Source organism: Puma concolor, chromosome E4, assembly GCF_028749965.1.
Source record: "Puma concolor isolate L17-30 chromosome E4, mPumCon1.1.hap2, whole genome shotgun sequence".
Classification (NCBI taxonomy): Eukaryota; Metazoa; Chordata; class Mammalia; order Carnivora; family Felidae; genus Puma; species Puma concolor.
The window spans coordinates 45,192,260-45,207,304 of record NC_141683.1 but is presented as its reverse complement, the minus strand read 5'-3'; the positions used below and the strand labels follow the sequence as shown (position 1 = coordinate 45,207,304).

The window sequence follows — 15,045 nt, the reverse complement described above, 5'->3', positions numbered from 1 at the left end:
CCAAGGAAAATAAACAGAGGAAGAGCCTGGGGCACTAGCCACTCCAGAAGAAATCCCAGGGCTCCAGGACTAATAGAGCAAAGACAAACATTTGGTCTTTCAGGCTCAGATGGTTTTTATCAGACAGTCCAGCTCCAGCCAGGAAGCCCGATGGACACTTCCACCCCGGGGAATTAGGCCCCCACACTGATAAAAACCAATGCCGAATTTACAGGCTCGGGGTAGGAGGCTTAGCTCCTACCATGGGAGATTCTGGTTCTCATGTGAAAGATAATGTTGGTTTGGAGTTCAAGCTTTTGACTTGAGTCTGGAATCTCTTGCCTTCCCACACCCCCAGTCAAATTGGAAATGGGGATGGGGATAATTTCCTCTGGGAAACCCCTCTGAAGGATCATTCATTTGCCCTTAAGAGAACCATTGTGGAAATGCCTTCCCACTTTCTCAACTCAGATCATACTAACCTCTGCCCTGATTTCCCTCCAGAGAGGAAGAGAGGCCAGAACAAGGGTGGAGGATTCTTTTTTATTTAATTCTTTAATTATTTATTTATTTATTTATTTATTTATTTTAATTTACATACAAATTAGTTAGCATATAGTGCAACAATGATTTCAGGAGTAGATTCCTTACTGTCCCTTACCCATTTAGCCCATCGCCCCTCCCACCACCCCTCCAGTAACCCTCAGTTTGTTCTCCATATTTATGAGTCTCTTCTGTTTTGTCCCTCTCCTTGTTTTTATATTATTTTTGTTTCTCTTCTCTTATGTCCATCTGTTTTGTCTCTTAAAGTCCTCATCTGAGTGAAGTCATATGATTTTTGTCTTTCTCTGACTAATTTCACTTAGCATAATACCTTCCAGTTCCATCCACGTAGTTTCAAATGGCAAGATTTCATTCTTTTTGATTCCCGAGTAATACTCCATTGTATATATATATACCACATCTTCTTTATCCATTCATCCATTGATGGACATTTGGGCTCTTTCCATACTTTGGCTATTGTTGATAGTGCTGCTATAAACATGGGGGTGCATGTGTCCTTTCGAAACAGCACACCTGTATTCCTTGGATAAATGCCTAGTAGTGCAATTGCTGGATTGTAGGATAGTTCTATTTTTAGATTTTTGAGGAACCTCCATACTGTTTTCCAGAGTGGCTGCACCAGCTTCCATTCCCAAAGGGTGGAGGATTCTTTACTGAAATGGGTGGGGCATATTTCAGAAGCTCCTAACCCACCATGTGGCTTCTGCTGGACATCTTTCCTTGCATCTTTTGCAACCCAGTTGGAAGTATACAAAATTCTATACTCCAGAGGGCATTGTAGAGTAATGAATTGAGAATGGCCCATGATAAACTTGGAGGAAAAATAAGAGAATATATTTTCAAACCAAAAAAGTTTCAAGTTGCTAAAATGCAAGTAGAGTAATGAATTGAGAATGGCCCATGATAAACTTGGAGGAAAAATAAGAGAATATATTTTCAAACCAAAAAAGTTTCAAGTTGCTAAAATGCAAGTCTTAGAAAATGGATCTAGAAGAGGTTTAATGTGGCAGAAAGAGCCTTTAAAGCAGACCATGAGTGTCCCATGTTCATCCCTGAACATCCTCATCTGAAGAAGAAACACAAGTGGGCCCAAGTCACCTATGTGCTGTACCTACAGAAGAGAGCACTGTTTGGGGGAGATGGTCAGGATTCTGAACCCTGATTTCAGAATCATACTATAGAGGATCTAACCAGGTAGGCTTGCCTGGGTAAATCAATGTACATTGGATCCTATTGTCAATGGAAGTTAAACCTTCTGTTTAAAACACTCCAATGGCTTCTGTTTGCAATTGGAATGAAATCCCATCTTTGATCTCTGGTCCTTGTCTGCTTTTCCTACTTCTCTGTGCCTCAGTCATACCTGTTTGTTTTATTTTTGAATAGTTTTTCCCAGCTCAGGGCTGCAGGCTGTGTGCTAACTGGGAGTGCTCCTGCCCCAGGTATCTCTAAGTCTGGCCCCTTCTTGTCATTTTGGTTTCAGCTTGAAGATCATTTTTGTTTTACATTCAATATTGTACTTAATTCCACCTCATGTTTTTTTATTTACATTTTTGTTTATGGTCTCTCTCTACTGGAAGGTAAGGTGTGTGAGTACACTATACGTGCCTGTCTTATTTGGCAACACCAGGATAGTGCCCCGTTCACCATATACACACTTTGTTGAATGAAAGAATGAAAGGGCACCTGAGTACGGGTTGATTGGAGGAGGTTAGCCCATAAGATAGTTAAGTTCACCATGAGATATGGCCCAAACTTTTACCAGTTACCCATTAGACATTAACCACTAGAAGATATTAGCCACTCAATAGTAACCTGCCCTTGTCCTTCATAGCAAGGGATACAGTTGAAATAATTAATCCTTTGTTTAATGCCTCCTGCTAGATAGTGATTGATCCAGGAGATGAAGCCATATCTGTCTTATTCAACACTCTGTCCTTGGTGCCCAGGAAAGTACTAGGCTAAGAACACAGGGCACCCCCAACTCGAAGCATTCCCCAAATCCAACAATGCAGATTGTGAAATTCAGTCTCCTGGAGAAGTTCACATCCCTTCTAGGAGATCTGCCGCCTGGGTCCTCATGAGTGTTCTCTTTCCCAAGGCCAAGTTGCTTCCTGCCTCAACATGTCTCATATCCTTCCTTCAGATTCCCCACATTTGGGGAAGCAGAGTCTGCCTCCTCCCACTTCCTCTCTCCATCCCCACCCCTGCTTCTCCTGGGGAACCTTTGACCAGAGGATGAAAAGATATAATCAAAAAGCTGTGCCCAAGAGCAGGAAGTTGAAACAGGATAAATGTCACAGACCCCCACCTCAGACATGACAGACCAGAGCTACACTGAGAGGGCCACTCTATGCCGGGGGTAAGGGGAGATTGTACCCTGATCCTGCTAACTGTGCTGTGGCAGTATGGGATCACATTGGTCACCATCGGGAAAGGGACTTGCCAACCAAGACAGCTCTGCTACCCTGGCTACTCACCCACATCCCCACCCCCAAGGCAAGACCTGCAGAGAATTCTTCATGAACATACAGGAGACATTGGCCACATCCTGCTGGAATAACAGCTCCATTCCAGGGGCCTGAGCACACTCCTGCAGGCTTCTTGGGCAGGGAGAACCTGAGCAAACTTCTGTTTCCTGGGGTCAGATGTCAGCCCCAACCACCCCCACTCCCTAGGGCACAGGGTGACCTCCTCATTTTTGCTGGAACCCTCAGAGGTGCTTGTCTCACGAATATCTCATTTTGGCCTCCTCCCAAACCAGGCCAGAGAACTAGCAGTTTAGGCAACTGCTCATGTGATTTACAGCAACAATTTCCCAAAGGTTGGTGCACATCAGAAGGATTAGGGAGCTTTGTGAAGAGAGGGGCTACAGCCCATCCTAGACATGTTATATCAAAATCCCTGGGGTAAGAGCTGGGGCATCTGCTTTTGTTGTGAGTTTTAAAGCTCCCCCAGGTGATTCTACTGACCAATCAGATCAAGTCTAGGAGTCTGCAAAAGTAAGCTCACCCTTACTTATCATAGGATGTGAGAGTCTATCTTTCACATAACTTCTTTGGGGCTCCAGAACTCCCATTAAGTAGCATGGGCTCCTTGCCGGATCCCGAGACAGGGAGACCTTATCAGTTAATGCCTCAGAGATGGCTGCCAGACAAGACTCTGCAGGAATCTACTTATTCAACAGCATTTATTAAGCATGTTTGAGGTGCCAGGTTCTTTTCCCTTGGGACAGTGATGACTAAAACACACAAGATTCCCTGCCCTCATGGAGGCTACCTTTATAGGAGAGAAAGGGACAAAAATAAGGTTAAACAACAACAACTCTGTGTGTGTGTGTGTGTGTGTGTGTGTGTGTGTGTGTGTGTATGATGTTAGATGGACACAAAGGCTAAGGAGGGGTGTGAAACCTAGGAAGGTGTAGGGACTGTGAAGGTGTGGGTTGCATGTGGGTCTGTGTACATAGCATGGTCTTGAAATGGTGTGGTCTCATTGAGAAGGTGATATTTAAGTGAAGAGTTTTGAGTCAAGGAGCAGCATGATCTATTTTAATACTTTTAGTCTGGCTGTTGGGAATAGACTGAAAAAGGCAAGAGAAAAACAAGGAGACCTGAGCAATCCAGGTGAGAGGCTATGGGGATGAATTAGTCTTCTGTTGCTGCAAGTTGGTGGCTTAAAACCACACACGTTGATGTTCTTACCCTTCTGGAAGCCAGAGGTTCGAAGAGGTTTCACTGAGCCAAACCCAAGTTGTTGGTAAGGTCACATTCCCTCCAGAAGCTCCAGGGGAGAATCTGTCCTTGCCTTCTCCGGCTTCTTGAGCTGCATTGGTTGTCTTCCTTGGCTCATGACCCCTTCTTTCCATCCTCAAGACCAACAGTGGAAAATCTTCAAATCTTCTGCTCTCTCTTTGCATCATCTCTCTTCTGTGTTAAATTTCCCTCTGCCTCCCTCTTGTAAGGACACTTGTTATTGCCATTAGACAGCTCACCTAGGTTATGTACGATAATTTCAAGATCCTTAGCTTAATCACATTTGCATATATGTTGCTTTATAAGATAAAATTCACAGCTTCCAGAGATTAGGACCTGGTTATCTTTGGGGGCCATTATTTAACCTACCAAAGGAGGCTTGGACCAGGATATACTTGATGGAAATGGTGAAAAATAAGCAGATTCTTGGATTTGTTTTGAAGATGGAATTGATTTGGTTACCTTTAAAAAAAAAAAAGGTTTTTTAACATTTATTTATTTTTGAGAGACAGAGAGAGACAGAGCATGAGCAAGGAGGGGGCAGAGAGAAAGGGAGACACAGAATAGGAGGCTCCAGGCTCTGAGCTGTCAGCACAGAGCCCGATGCAGGGCTTGAACTCATGGACCACGAGATCATGACAAACACGCTCTAGACCCAGTGCCCTAGGGTCTGGCCAAAGTTGCAGAAAAGCTCTGCAGTCTCTGACCCAAACCTCTGCAGATATGAGGCTTGGATGTGGTTAAGCTGTGTCTTGTCCTGTAGACCCTGTCTCCCTTGCCCCGTCTGGGATCCCCAGGGGGCAGGCCTGCCACCTGTTTCTGGAAAAAGAATATATCTCAAGCAGCAAGGTCTCCATCTGCTCGCCACCCACTGAGCCACCTGGCACTGTTACTGATTGAGTGCTCAGATCATTAGTTCCTGAGTGGGAAGCAGCAGCTGCACTAATGTCACCCATAGGGTGATCCCCCGTGAGGCCCGACTCCACTCTGAACCACTCCGAACGAAAGTTTTCATGCTTCCAATGAGAATGCTCACTTCAAACAGCCCCATTATTTCATGCATCATATATGGAACACTACCAGGTTCTCAGAATCAAATTGAAGGTATTACACCACGTACACCAGGTATCTTGAAGCAACTACATAGCCAGGCAGTTGAGGAAGGTCCATGTACACCAACTTGGATGGATTCCTCTCTTCCCCTCCCCCACCTCCCTTCCCCTCTCTCTTTCCCCTCCTGTCCTCTCCTCTTCTCCCTTCTCTGTCTCTACACTACCATTTCCCTGGAGTTTTTTTAATTTTTTTGTTTAACGTTTATTTATTTTTGAGACAGAGAGAGACAGAGCATGAATGGGGGAGGGGCAGAGAGAGAGGGAGACACAGAATCGGAAGCAGGCTCCAGGTTCTGAGCCGTCAGCCCAGAGCCTGACGCGGGGCTCGAACCCATGGACCGAGAGATCGTGACCTGAGCCGAAGTCGGACGCTTAACCGACTGAGCCACCCAGGCACCCCTCCCTGGAGTTTTAAGCAAAACTTAGACCACCAGTCCTCAAGCTGGTTGCGTATTGGAATCACCTGAGAAGTTAAAAAAAAACCTATTGATGCCTGGGTCCCATTCCCAGAGATCCTGACTTAACTGATCTTGGGTGTGAGCTGGGCTTCAACAATGTTAAAAGCTCTTCAGGTGATTCAAATTTGCAGCCACATTTGAGAGCCAGTGCCTTGGGTTACCTACCAAGTAGTTGGGTCTACCTCCAACTCCTTGCCCGGCCTCTCCCTAACATTCTGGTTTATAGGACAAATGTGTGGTGCCAGTTTGCCCAATCTGAACACTACCGGGAGATGCAGCATGCTGTGTAAGGCTGTGTTATCTTCCAAATGGCCCGACCCAATGGGGGCTCTGATGCTGTATACGTAGCTTCCAAATTCTCTCCACAGTCTCCCTCCCAGGGTACCTTCCACCAGCTTTTTGTCTCAGCAACATCAGAGTTCTAGCCGCGACTATAGCTCCAGGTGTAAGCAATGGAGAAGTAGGGTAAAGGTGGATGGAAATACCCAAGGACACGTGTGCACATGCACGGGCGTGCACGTGCATACTCAACCATAATCGATAAATTAGACTTAGAAGTGGAATTCTGCTTATACAGAAATTGTCTGATAAAGAAGTGGCCACAGTGCTCCATTATGTCTGTTTTTGTGGCACTTATTAGGAGGAAGACCCGGGTCCCTTGCCACCAGAGCAGGTCTTACTCAATGAGCTGCACTGCTTAAAAGCAACCTGTCTCCCCCTCCCTGCTTTCCCCGTCTGGGATCCTTAACTGGCAAGATCTAAACAGTAATATGCCTGGGCTAGACCCAAGTCTATTAAATGCCGTAACTTTCAGGCTTTTTGAAAATAAAAATTTGCATGAGTTTCCAGATAGCAACTTGGTAATATGTCTCAAGAGCTTGAAATATGTTTGTGATACGTTCATCTATATCATGCATCATAAATATGTTCATATATATCAGTTTTTATGCTTTAATCTAATTATTTTACTTCTTATCCTAAGACAATTAAGAAGGGGAGAAAGATTTATATATAAAGATCTTCAACAAAGTGTTATGTATACTTATAAAAAATAAGAAGTAACTGTATACATTTTATAATACCAGATTGGTTTAATGTCATGTATAGCATAGTACAGATAATGAAGTATACAGACTGTTAAAACTTAATGTTTTCAAATAATTTTTAACAATGTGAAAAATGCTCACAATATAATGCTAAATGAAAAGTATAGGAAAATGATTAGTTTTTTCAATTTAATCCAGTTGTAGATATATACACTTCTTTGTAAAGAAGGAAACACTGGACAGAAATACACTATGTTAAGAGTAGTTATCTGGATTGTGTGATTGTGGCTGATTTTTACCCCCTGAATTTCCCAAGCTTATACTGTGTCTGTAACCAGAAAAAAACATTTTTTTAATGAAAAGGTTTCATTTCTCATTATGGCAGCAAGCATTTATCAGAGGCTGATCTCAGAAGTGACCCCATAATCATCTTCCTATCACTGCCTGTGGGCACACAGGCATTCCAAGCCCTTCTGTGCTCTTCACCACCCTTAAGCCCCCAGCAGCTTTGACATGGGTGAGCGAGGGAGCATTCCATCCTTCTGAGTAGTCTGGCTGGGAGCTGGGGTGCACTTGCTGGGCAGCGGGACCTGTGGCCTGTGAGGGTGTCTACCACGTACGGACTATGTGTCCTTCCTATTACTCTTCAGTATAATGAACTCAGCAGGAGCCTCAGGAATTGGAGAGGTCTTGCCCAGACATGCAGGAATGCATTTATTCATTCAGTCTGGAGGTATTTATTTAGCATCTTCTGTGTGCCAGGTGAAGTTCCCACTCGTCCCACGAACACTGTTACAGGTTGTTACTTGAAGCAGCTGACTCGTAGAGTTGAGAAGGCAAGCTGAAGACTAAAGCTTGCGGTTCCACATGGAAGATCATTCCACCTGCTAAGGAGTTCCTTAGCAGGAACTTAGGAGTCATGGTCTCATCAAAGGATGCTTTCTCTGTTTTTTCAGATGGAGGTGATTGTGGGGGACTTTGGGATCGTGGTGGTGCCCCGGGACGCAGCTGACACAGACCGGATCATGAATCACTCCTCAATACTCCGCAAATACAAAGTGAGTCCTTCATCTCCTGGCTGCTATAGCTCTGTGGCGTGTTCCTTCTCTGAGAGGCCTGGGGGCTGGAGGAATGAGGGCACCCACGGAGTGTAGTGTGAGGGACTGGCAACCCGCTTTCTCTGCTCTATCCCCAGAACAACATCATGGTGGTGAAGGATGACATCAACCATCCTATGTCTGTTGTCAGCTCAACCAAGAGCAGGTACGCTTGGCAAACAGCCAGAGGGAACTTGGTCAAATGGGCTCACAAGTTTTATACAACTTTCCTCAGTTCAAGCTGACCCTTACATTTGCTGACACCCTGCTGCCTGGTATTCAGCCTTCTTTGGGGACTTCATGTATTTGTCCCCAGTCATTTACTTAAAAAAAATTTTTTTTAACATTTATTCGTTTTTGAGAGGCACAGAGAGAGAGACAGAGTGCAAGATGGAGAAGGGCAGAGAGAGAGAGAGAGAGAGGGAGACACAAAATCCGAAGCAGGCTCCAGGCTCTGAGCTGTCAGCAAAGAGAGGGAACCGGGGCTCAAACTCATGAACCTTGAGATCATGACCTGAGCTGAAGTCGGATGCTTAACGGACTGAGCCACCCAGGTGCCCCTCCCTCCAGTCATTTACTTTTAAAGGGGAGCAGGTCCTTGACTAGTTTTAGCTGGTTTGTGGGGGGAAGGGGATGTTTTTAATTTGAGACTCTTTAGTGTGAGGTAGTTATGAAGTACTGTATTAATAAGAGTATAGGCTAAGCTGCTATAACAAAAAGAGCCAAAATAGTCACAGTTTAAGAAAATGTCTATTTCCCTCTTACTGAAGTCAAAAGAAACTGACCTCTGACCTCTTCGATGTGAAGCCCCTATCTGTGGGTCCACAGCTGCTGCCATGACTGCTGGAAAGAGCAGGAACTTGGTCTTTAAAAAGGTGACTCAGAGTTGTGCAGATCACTTTCCCCTGCATCCCACTGGCTCAGCCTCAGTCACACGGCTATACCTCCCTTCAAGGGAACCAGGGAAAGAGACAGTATGTGCTCATGTGTAAATAGTTAAAGAGTAGCATCAAATTGAGAGGTGAGAGCTGAAACCCAATGGCAATGGCCAATGAGGGGAGAGGAGAAGGATTTGGCTCCAAACATGGCTGCACAATAAAATCACCCCTCACACTTACACAAGCACACAAATTCCTGTGTCCCATTCAATCCCACTGAATCGCAATTTGTGGTGGATGGGCCTAGGAATTTGCTTCCTGGGTGATTCTGATCAAGTTGGGGTTAGCATTTGGAAACCACAGATACAGACCACTTTTTCAAGAAGTTCCCTGTGAACTGTTCAGGGAGCCACTTAGGGACCTAGCTTGCTTGCAAGATCAGGACAGTATATGCATTGAAAAGGCAACGAGCCAGCCTCTGAAGAGGTCTCACAGGGCAGGGCTCAGATGCCTTTTAGAATCTCAATATCTGGAGGAGTATGTGCATTTTTTACAAATAGCTCCTTGGGGCCTGACATTCCCAAGACCATCATATGAGTAGAGAATGGAAGCAGCCAGACCAAGTCTGGAGCACAACTGTGAAGAAACCAAAGTGTATCACCAGAACGCTTTCGTACCTGGTACTGCCTTCCTCCACAGCCTCCAGGGCTTGTGAGAAGGGGCTCAGAAGAGGTCATCTTCTTCTTCTCTGTCAGGGCTCCAGTAGGAAGGAAAGGCGTGGTCAATCAGGAGATTCATTTTCATGAATGCAGAGAAACACAAAGGAGTGAAATAAGAATAGCTAACACACTGAAATACCTACTGTGTGTTTGGACTATTCTAAAGGCTTTGCATAATGATGCATTCAATCCTTTTATTTTTTTCAAAACCTTTTAATAACTGAAGGAGATAGGCCCAAACATTACCCTCATTTTACAGGGGAGAAAACTGAAGGACAGGCTTAATTAACTTGCTTCAGGCCCCTCAGTTAGGAAATGGCAGAGCCAGGGTGAAATGGAGTCACCGGGGTGTGGGAGGGATCCTGGGACAAGCAAGCTCTCCCCCCCATAGGGAAGCCATTTATGGAGCCCAGCAGAGGCAGACACCGGGATGTGGGGTAAACCCTTCCTCTGATGGAGAAGGGGCAGGCCAGTCCTCCTGCCTTGCAGGGAGGGTGTCCTCTGACGACCGTCTCTTCTCATCCAGGCTGGCCCTGCAGCACGGGGACGGCCATGTCGTGGATTACCTGTCCCAGCCGGTCATCGACTACATTCTCAAGAGCCAGCTGTACATCAATGCCTCGGGCTAGCAGCCACACGGCGCTGGGCTCCACTCTCCCCTCGTCCTCCACCAACACACTGGCCCCTCGTTTTCCTCTCTGTTGCTCCGTCTCCTCATCCTGACTGTTCTCCCCACTTGCTGACTCAACCCTCCACGGTGTGGGGGCCTGCAGAGAACCACGGCACACCCTATTCAGCAGTCATCTTTGGACAGACTTTCCTCTAGTCTCCGGGTCGGGGGTGGGTGAGGGAATAGGGTGGGAGTTGGGGGGAGTGCAGTCCTTAGAGATGTGCTGGTATCTGTCTCCCAGCATGCTCTAGAGAGCGGCTCCGGGGCCCGTCCTCCCAGCATGCTCTGGGGAGGCGGCTCTGGCTCTCGCCTTCCCAGCATGCCCTTTACCATGAAGGGCTATTTTTCTTTCTTTTCTTTTTTTCTTTCTGCTCTTGTTTTTTGGTGTGGTTTTTTGTTTGTTTGTTTGTTTGTTTGTTTGTTTGTTTTGGTTTGGTTTTTGGTTTTTGGGGGGTTTTTTTGGTTTTGTTTTGTTGTTCACTCCTCATAGAATTTGGATGAAATCCGTTTGCGTGGTTCTTTATGTTTGTAGTCTCAATGCATTCCTGTGGGGTTAACCTCCCTTTTGATCGGACACTGTAACCAGCCTCAGCGCTCAGTATGTGGGTGAGGGCCACACCCGGTAAAGAAGGTCAGGCTGCCTCCACTTTCCCAACACTCCCTCCCCCACTCACCCACTCACACCCTCCACACCCATACACCCACACACAGCAACAGTCTAGGGTCAGGACTGAGGCTTCCAGGTTCTGAAACCTGGAAGGCATATGTGGGAATAGTAGGGTTTCTCAGAAGAGTTTGAATCTGTTTCCTTTGTTTTAGAAGATCATTTTCCTGATGCTCTGGGCCTGTGATCACACGGAGCCAGTCTATCGTCATATCCTAGTGGCATTTGTACAGTTTCTCCTTTGGACTGTGACTGATGGCACAGTGGGTTCCCTGCCAGCCCAGCATTTCCAAGGAAGCTTCAGGTCACCACCTAAGCCCTTGGAGGTCATAGCTAGCTACATCCCTGCCTCCAAAAAGAATCACATATTCAAAGCCAAATCCTACCAATGCAGTCATTTCTGAAATAAAACATGCTAGGAATTCACTCAACCCTAGAGATCTTTGCCAATTGGAATTATTTTTTGCCTGTTTGGCTGGGAGATGTTTTTGTCGTGCTAGAAGTCCAGGATGGCCAAGGAGAGAGCAACTTGTTGCCCTGATGGAATTGATGGCTCTCACCTACTCTCGCTGTGCTGACATAGCTGGTGCCTGAGGTCAGTTTCTTCTGCAGACACACTACTTCGGCCTTGTTTCTTGAGCTACTCATATCTCCTGCAGAGCCCAGAAACCATACTCATCGCCTGAGGAAACGTGTCTGGCAGGGGAATGGGTTCACAGAACAGAGGTCATGGCGGGGAGGGCATCAAGAGCCACTAAATTGTTTCATTTTTTCTAACTTCTTACCTTGTCTGCTGCTCCTGGAAACGGTTCTGACAGACTGTTCTAGTTGTTCAGGTCTCATTCAGGCCCTGTTTCGAGAGCCAAAAGAAAATTATTCTCTTATGCTCTGTGTCTCTCATCTAGTCTCTGGCTCTGGGGTTTCTGGTTGTCTTCATGGAATGGGTCTCCAAGGAGCTGGATAATTTTATCAAAATCTAGTGCCAGTTATGGTCCGGGAGGGGTGGGGTGAGATCTGACATCAGGGACACCATTCTTCAGCACACATTTCACATCTGTGACATTCTTCAATGGCCTCCAGGAAAAGGAACAGGATTCAACAGAAGAGCATGTTACAGCATCATCTAGGAGGGTGTTATTCCTCTTGGATTATGAAAATAATCTCCAGAGGAGGGAATGAAGATTCTAATCCTGGGTTTCGGTGTTTGGTTAAGGCTCATGAAATCATAAATGGAAAAAAAAAACCCACAACTTCAGAGATTAGTTAATTCAACATTCTCCTTTAAAAGATGAGGGAGCAGAGATCCACTGGATTAAATGGCTGGCCCAAGGTTACACAGCAAGTGTAGAGCCTGGCAAAAGGATGTTGTTTCCCTGACCCTTAGGTCATCCCACCCCGTTCTCTCTGTCCCTCTAGTTCCCCCATGATATTGACCAGGTAGCATGTGGTTTCTACACTTTTCAGCCTTTGTCTGGCATCTTTCTTTTAAATTATGTCTCACCCAGGTGCTCCTATATAGGGCATTGTATATGGCAGTCCTGAGGGAAGGGAGGAAGGCCATAGCTAGGTTTCCCTTAGAAATCAAGAGATCTCAACAACTTAGAGGAAATCCCAAAAAGTGACCCACTGAATCCAAGAAAGGATTGCTTTATGGAAGGCTAAGAAAGACCTGGAATGTTCAAGATGACACTAGACAGAGAGACACAGAAGAGGCTTTTTCTGGGCAAAACGGTCCTAATCCAGGAAAAGAAAACAGGGAACTGAATTCCCTAGGGCAACATGGCATTTTTAAGGATGTGGAGTTTCTCTATGGTTAGAGTTTATTATGAGGATCTACATAAGCACATCTGAGAAAACCCAGACGTCATTTGTCTCTTTGGTGCACCCTGTTACTCTGCTGGGCTCTGTGATCAAGTCCCATTTGGTCCGCAGCCCATGATAGGGAACTGGGCTGGCTGTGTATACTCTGTGTGGGGATAGGCAGGGAAACAACAGGGGCAATAAATATGTCTGGAATGAAATGGGGCAGATCTTATCTTGGTGGATCACAGAGATTATATTAAAATAGCTTTTCTTTAATATAAGGAAATGTGAATTTCCTTTTGGGTAGAATTGTCCATTCTCCAACCTGCCCCATTCTTCATTTGCTAGGGGGAGGTCAGAGCCCCTATCTCAGTCCAGGGCAGGACATTGTGCCTGTGATGCTGCAAAGGCTGGCACTAGAATGACTCAGAGTTTGAAGTAGTGCCCCAGGTGCCACAAGGATGACCTCTAGGCCCTGACTTCCCCCTCTGGGGTCCCACTTCTTCCTACAAAGGCCAACTCAAGGCTGGCATGGCTCAGAGATTTTGAGAAACACGTGGGGTACAATGATCATGTTAACAGAGAGGTCAGGAGCCTCATTTCCTGCCTATCGATGAAAAACATCCCTCTTGCTCTTCTGAAAGTGGCTGAACAGGCAGGAGGGAAACCCTTTGTGCCAGTGACTCTCACCTCAAGGAGTGGCCCTCTGGGGGGTTCTGTGCTGCTACCTGGTACCTCATTCGCCACCCCCAACCCCAGGCAGTCTCTGGGGCCTTCTTGCTTTCATTTTCCTTGAATGTACATAAGAACAGGGGAGGAAAGTCTCTTACTGAAGTGCCTGAAACCCAGAGCTAGAGCTTCTAGAGACGCTATCTATTCTTCCATCTCCACTTGGCCAACTTTCCCCAGCGTTCTCTGGTCTCATGCTTCAGCTTCTCAGAAAGAAGAACTTGCTGTTCTAATTAAGTAGAAAGTGAGACTCAATAATCAAACTGCAGCAAAAGGCAGAGGATTACGAGGAGACATGACTTGTATTTTAACAGCCCAAATCTACTCTCCCCAACTGATAGAAACACACACTTTAGGGGACTAAGAGAGAGAAGCATGTTATTATATTCCATTCATCAAAAGAGTAATGCAAAAATAAATCCATAGAATATGAAAAGCTCAGGATCTCTCCCAAGGCTACTGCAGGAAGGCTGACAGGTGAGATGGGGAGGATGGAAACAGGGACTGATTTTGTAGCTCTTCCAATTAGGATACCCGAGGAATAGCACTGTGGTCCGATTCATCCAGTCTGCACCTTCCTATAGCTGCCCAGTGAACTGAATTCTTCACGTGGTTTCTTTGTCGTGTAAGTTTGGGGTGTCCTATTAGCTTGTTCCAGTTACTTAGGAATGAGTTACACTCTTTCCCTTCAGTCTAGCCCAGGGCCAGAACTCAGTTTGATCCAAACGGTCTCAAGGATTGGCGTGGGGAGGGGGAAGCTTTTTTTCTGAATCACTTTTGGTCACTGAGTCTGCCGTTTTGAGAGTAAGATTTGCTTTATGAAAATCAATTCATTAATAAAAACTACATTAAAGTTGCGACACCATTTCACAGTGAAATATTTTGAGTAAAATTTTGTTGCTAGAATAGTCACGGACAAAAGTTTTATCAGCGAAATGTTTCAATTACGTTAATAAATAAGACAACGATATTTGTATTGTGTCTTTGTCCAGAATCTTCTCTGTAAGCTGCAGAATTAATCACTTTTTTGTCATAGTCTTACTTGACAGGAGCCAACAGTTGCAAAAATGTTCTTAGAGCAGAGATTTTCTGCCCGGTTTAGCTGATGTCACATGTGTAATATGAAAGAATATACAGCCATACCCAAGGGTCATAAGCAGGGAAGGATAATTAGCAAAGTTGTGAATTATGCCTAAGAGTTTTCAATTAAAAAAAAAAAAATCAGATCTTAGAACCTACCTAATCTGCATTGTCTCATCTTGGTTAGCTTTGGCTCCCGAATGAAATTAGCTCTTTATAAAACAAAAATGTATTTGTAAAAACTCAGCTCAAATAACTCACTTTTGGTATAAGAGATCTTAAGACAAATCATTAAACTCTCAATTTGGGCAATGTAAATAAGCAAAAAAATGAATAATTTGTTAATTGTTCAGTTCTGTTCTATTAGTCCTTATTTCATGTGTAGTTGTAACACATATTGTGTGTTGACATAGATCTAAATGGTGATTGTCATTAGCTAGTATCAGTCGTGATTCAGAAGGTAAGATAGCAATTCCCCTTTAGGACCCTCATTTAGG

General features: G+C 45.2%; 1 protein-coding gene across 2 annotated transcripts in view; it reads left to right on the top strand.

The window, feature by feature from the left end:
- Positions 1-14,438, top strand: part of NMNAT2 (nicotinamide nucleotide adenylyltransferase 2) — a 164,699-nt gene extending 150,261 nt beyond the window's left edge. For both annotated transcript variants that reach the window (XM_086694172.1, XM_025921139.2), the window contains 3 exons: positions 7,865-7,966; positions 8,104-8,171; positions 10,129-14,438. In XM_086694172.1, coding sequence (XP_086550298.1) covers positions 7,865-7,966; positions 8,104-8,171; positions 10,129-10,231 — 273 coding nt within the window. In that variant the 3' untranslated portion in view covers positions 10,232-14,438. The remainder of the gene's footprint in view (positions 1-7,864; positions 7,967-8,103; positions 8,172-10,128) is intronic.
- The last annotated feature ends 607 nt before the right edge of the window (positions 14,439-15,045 follow it).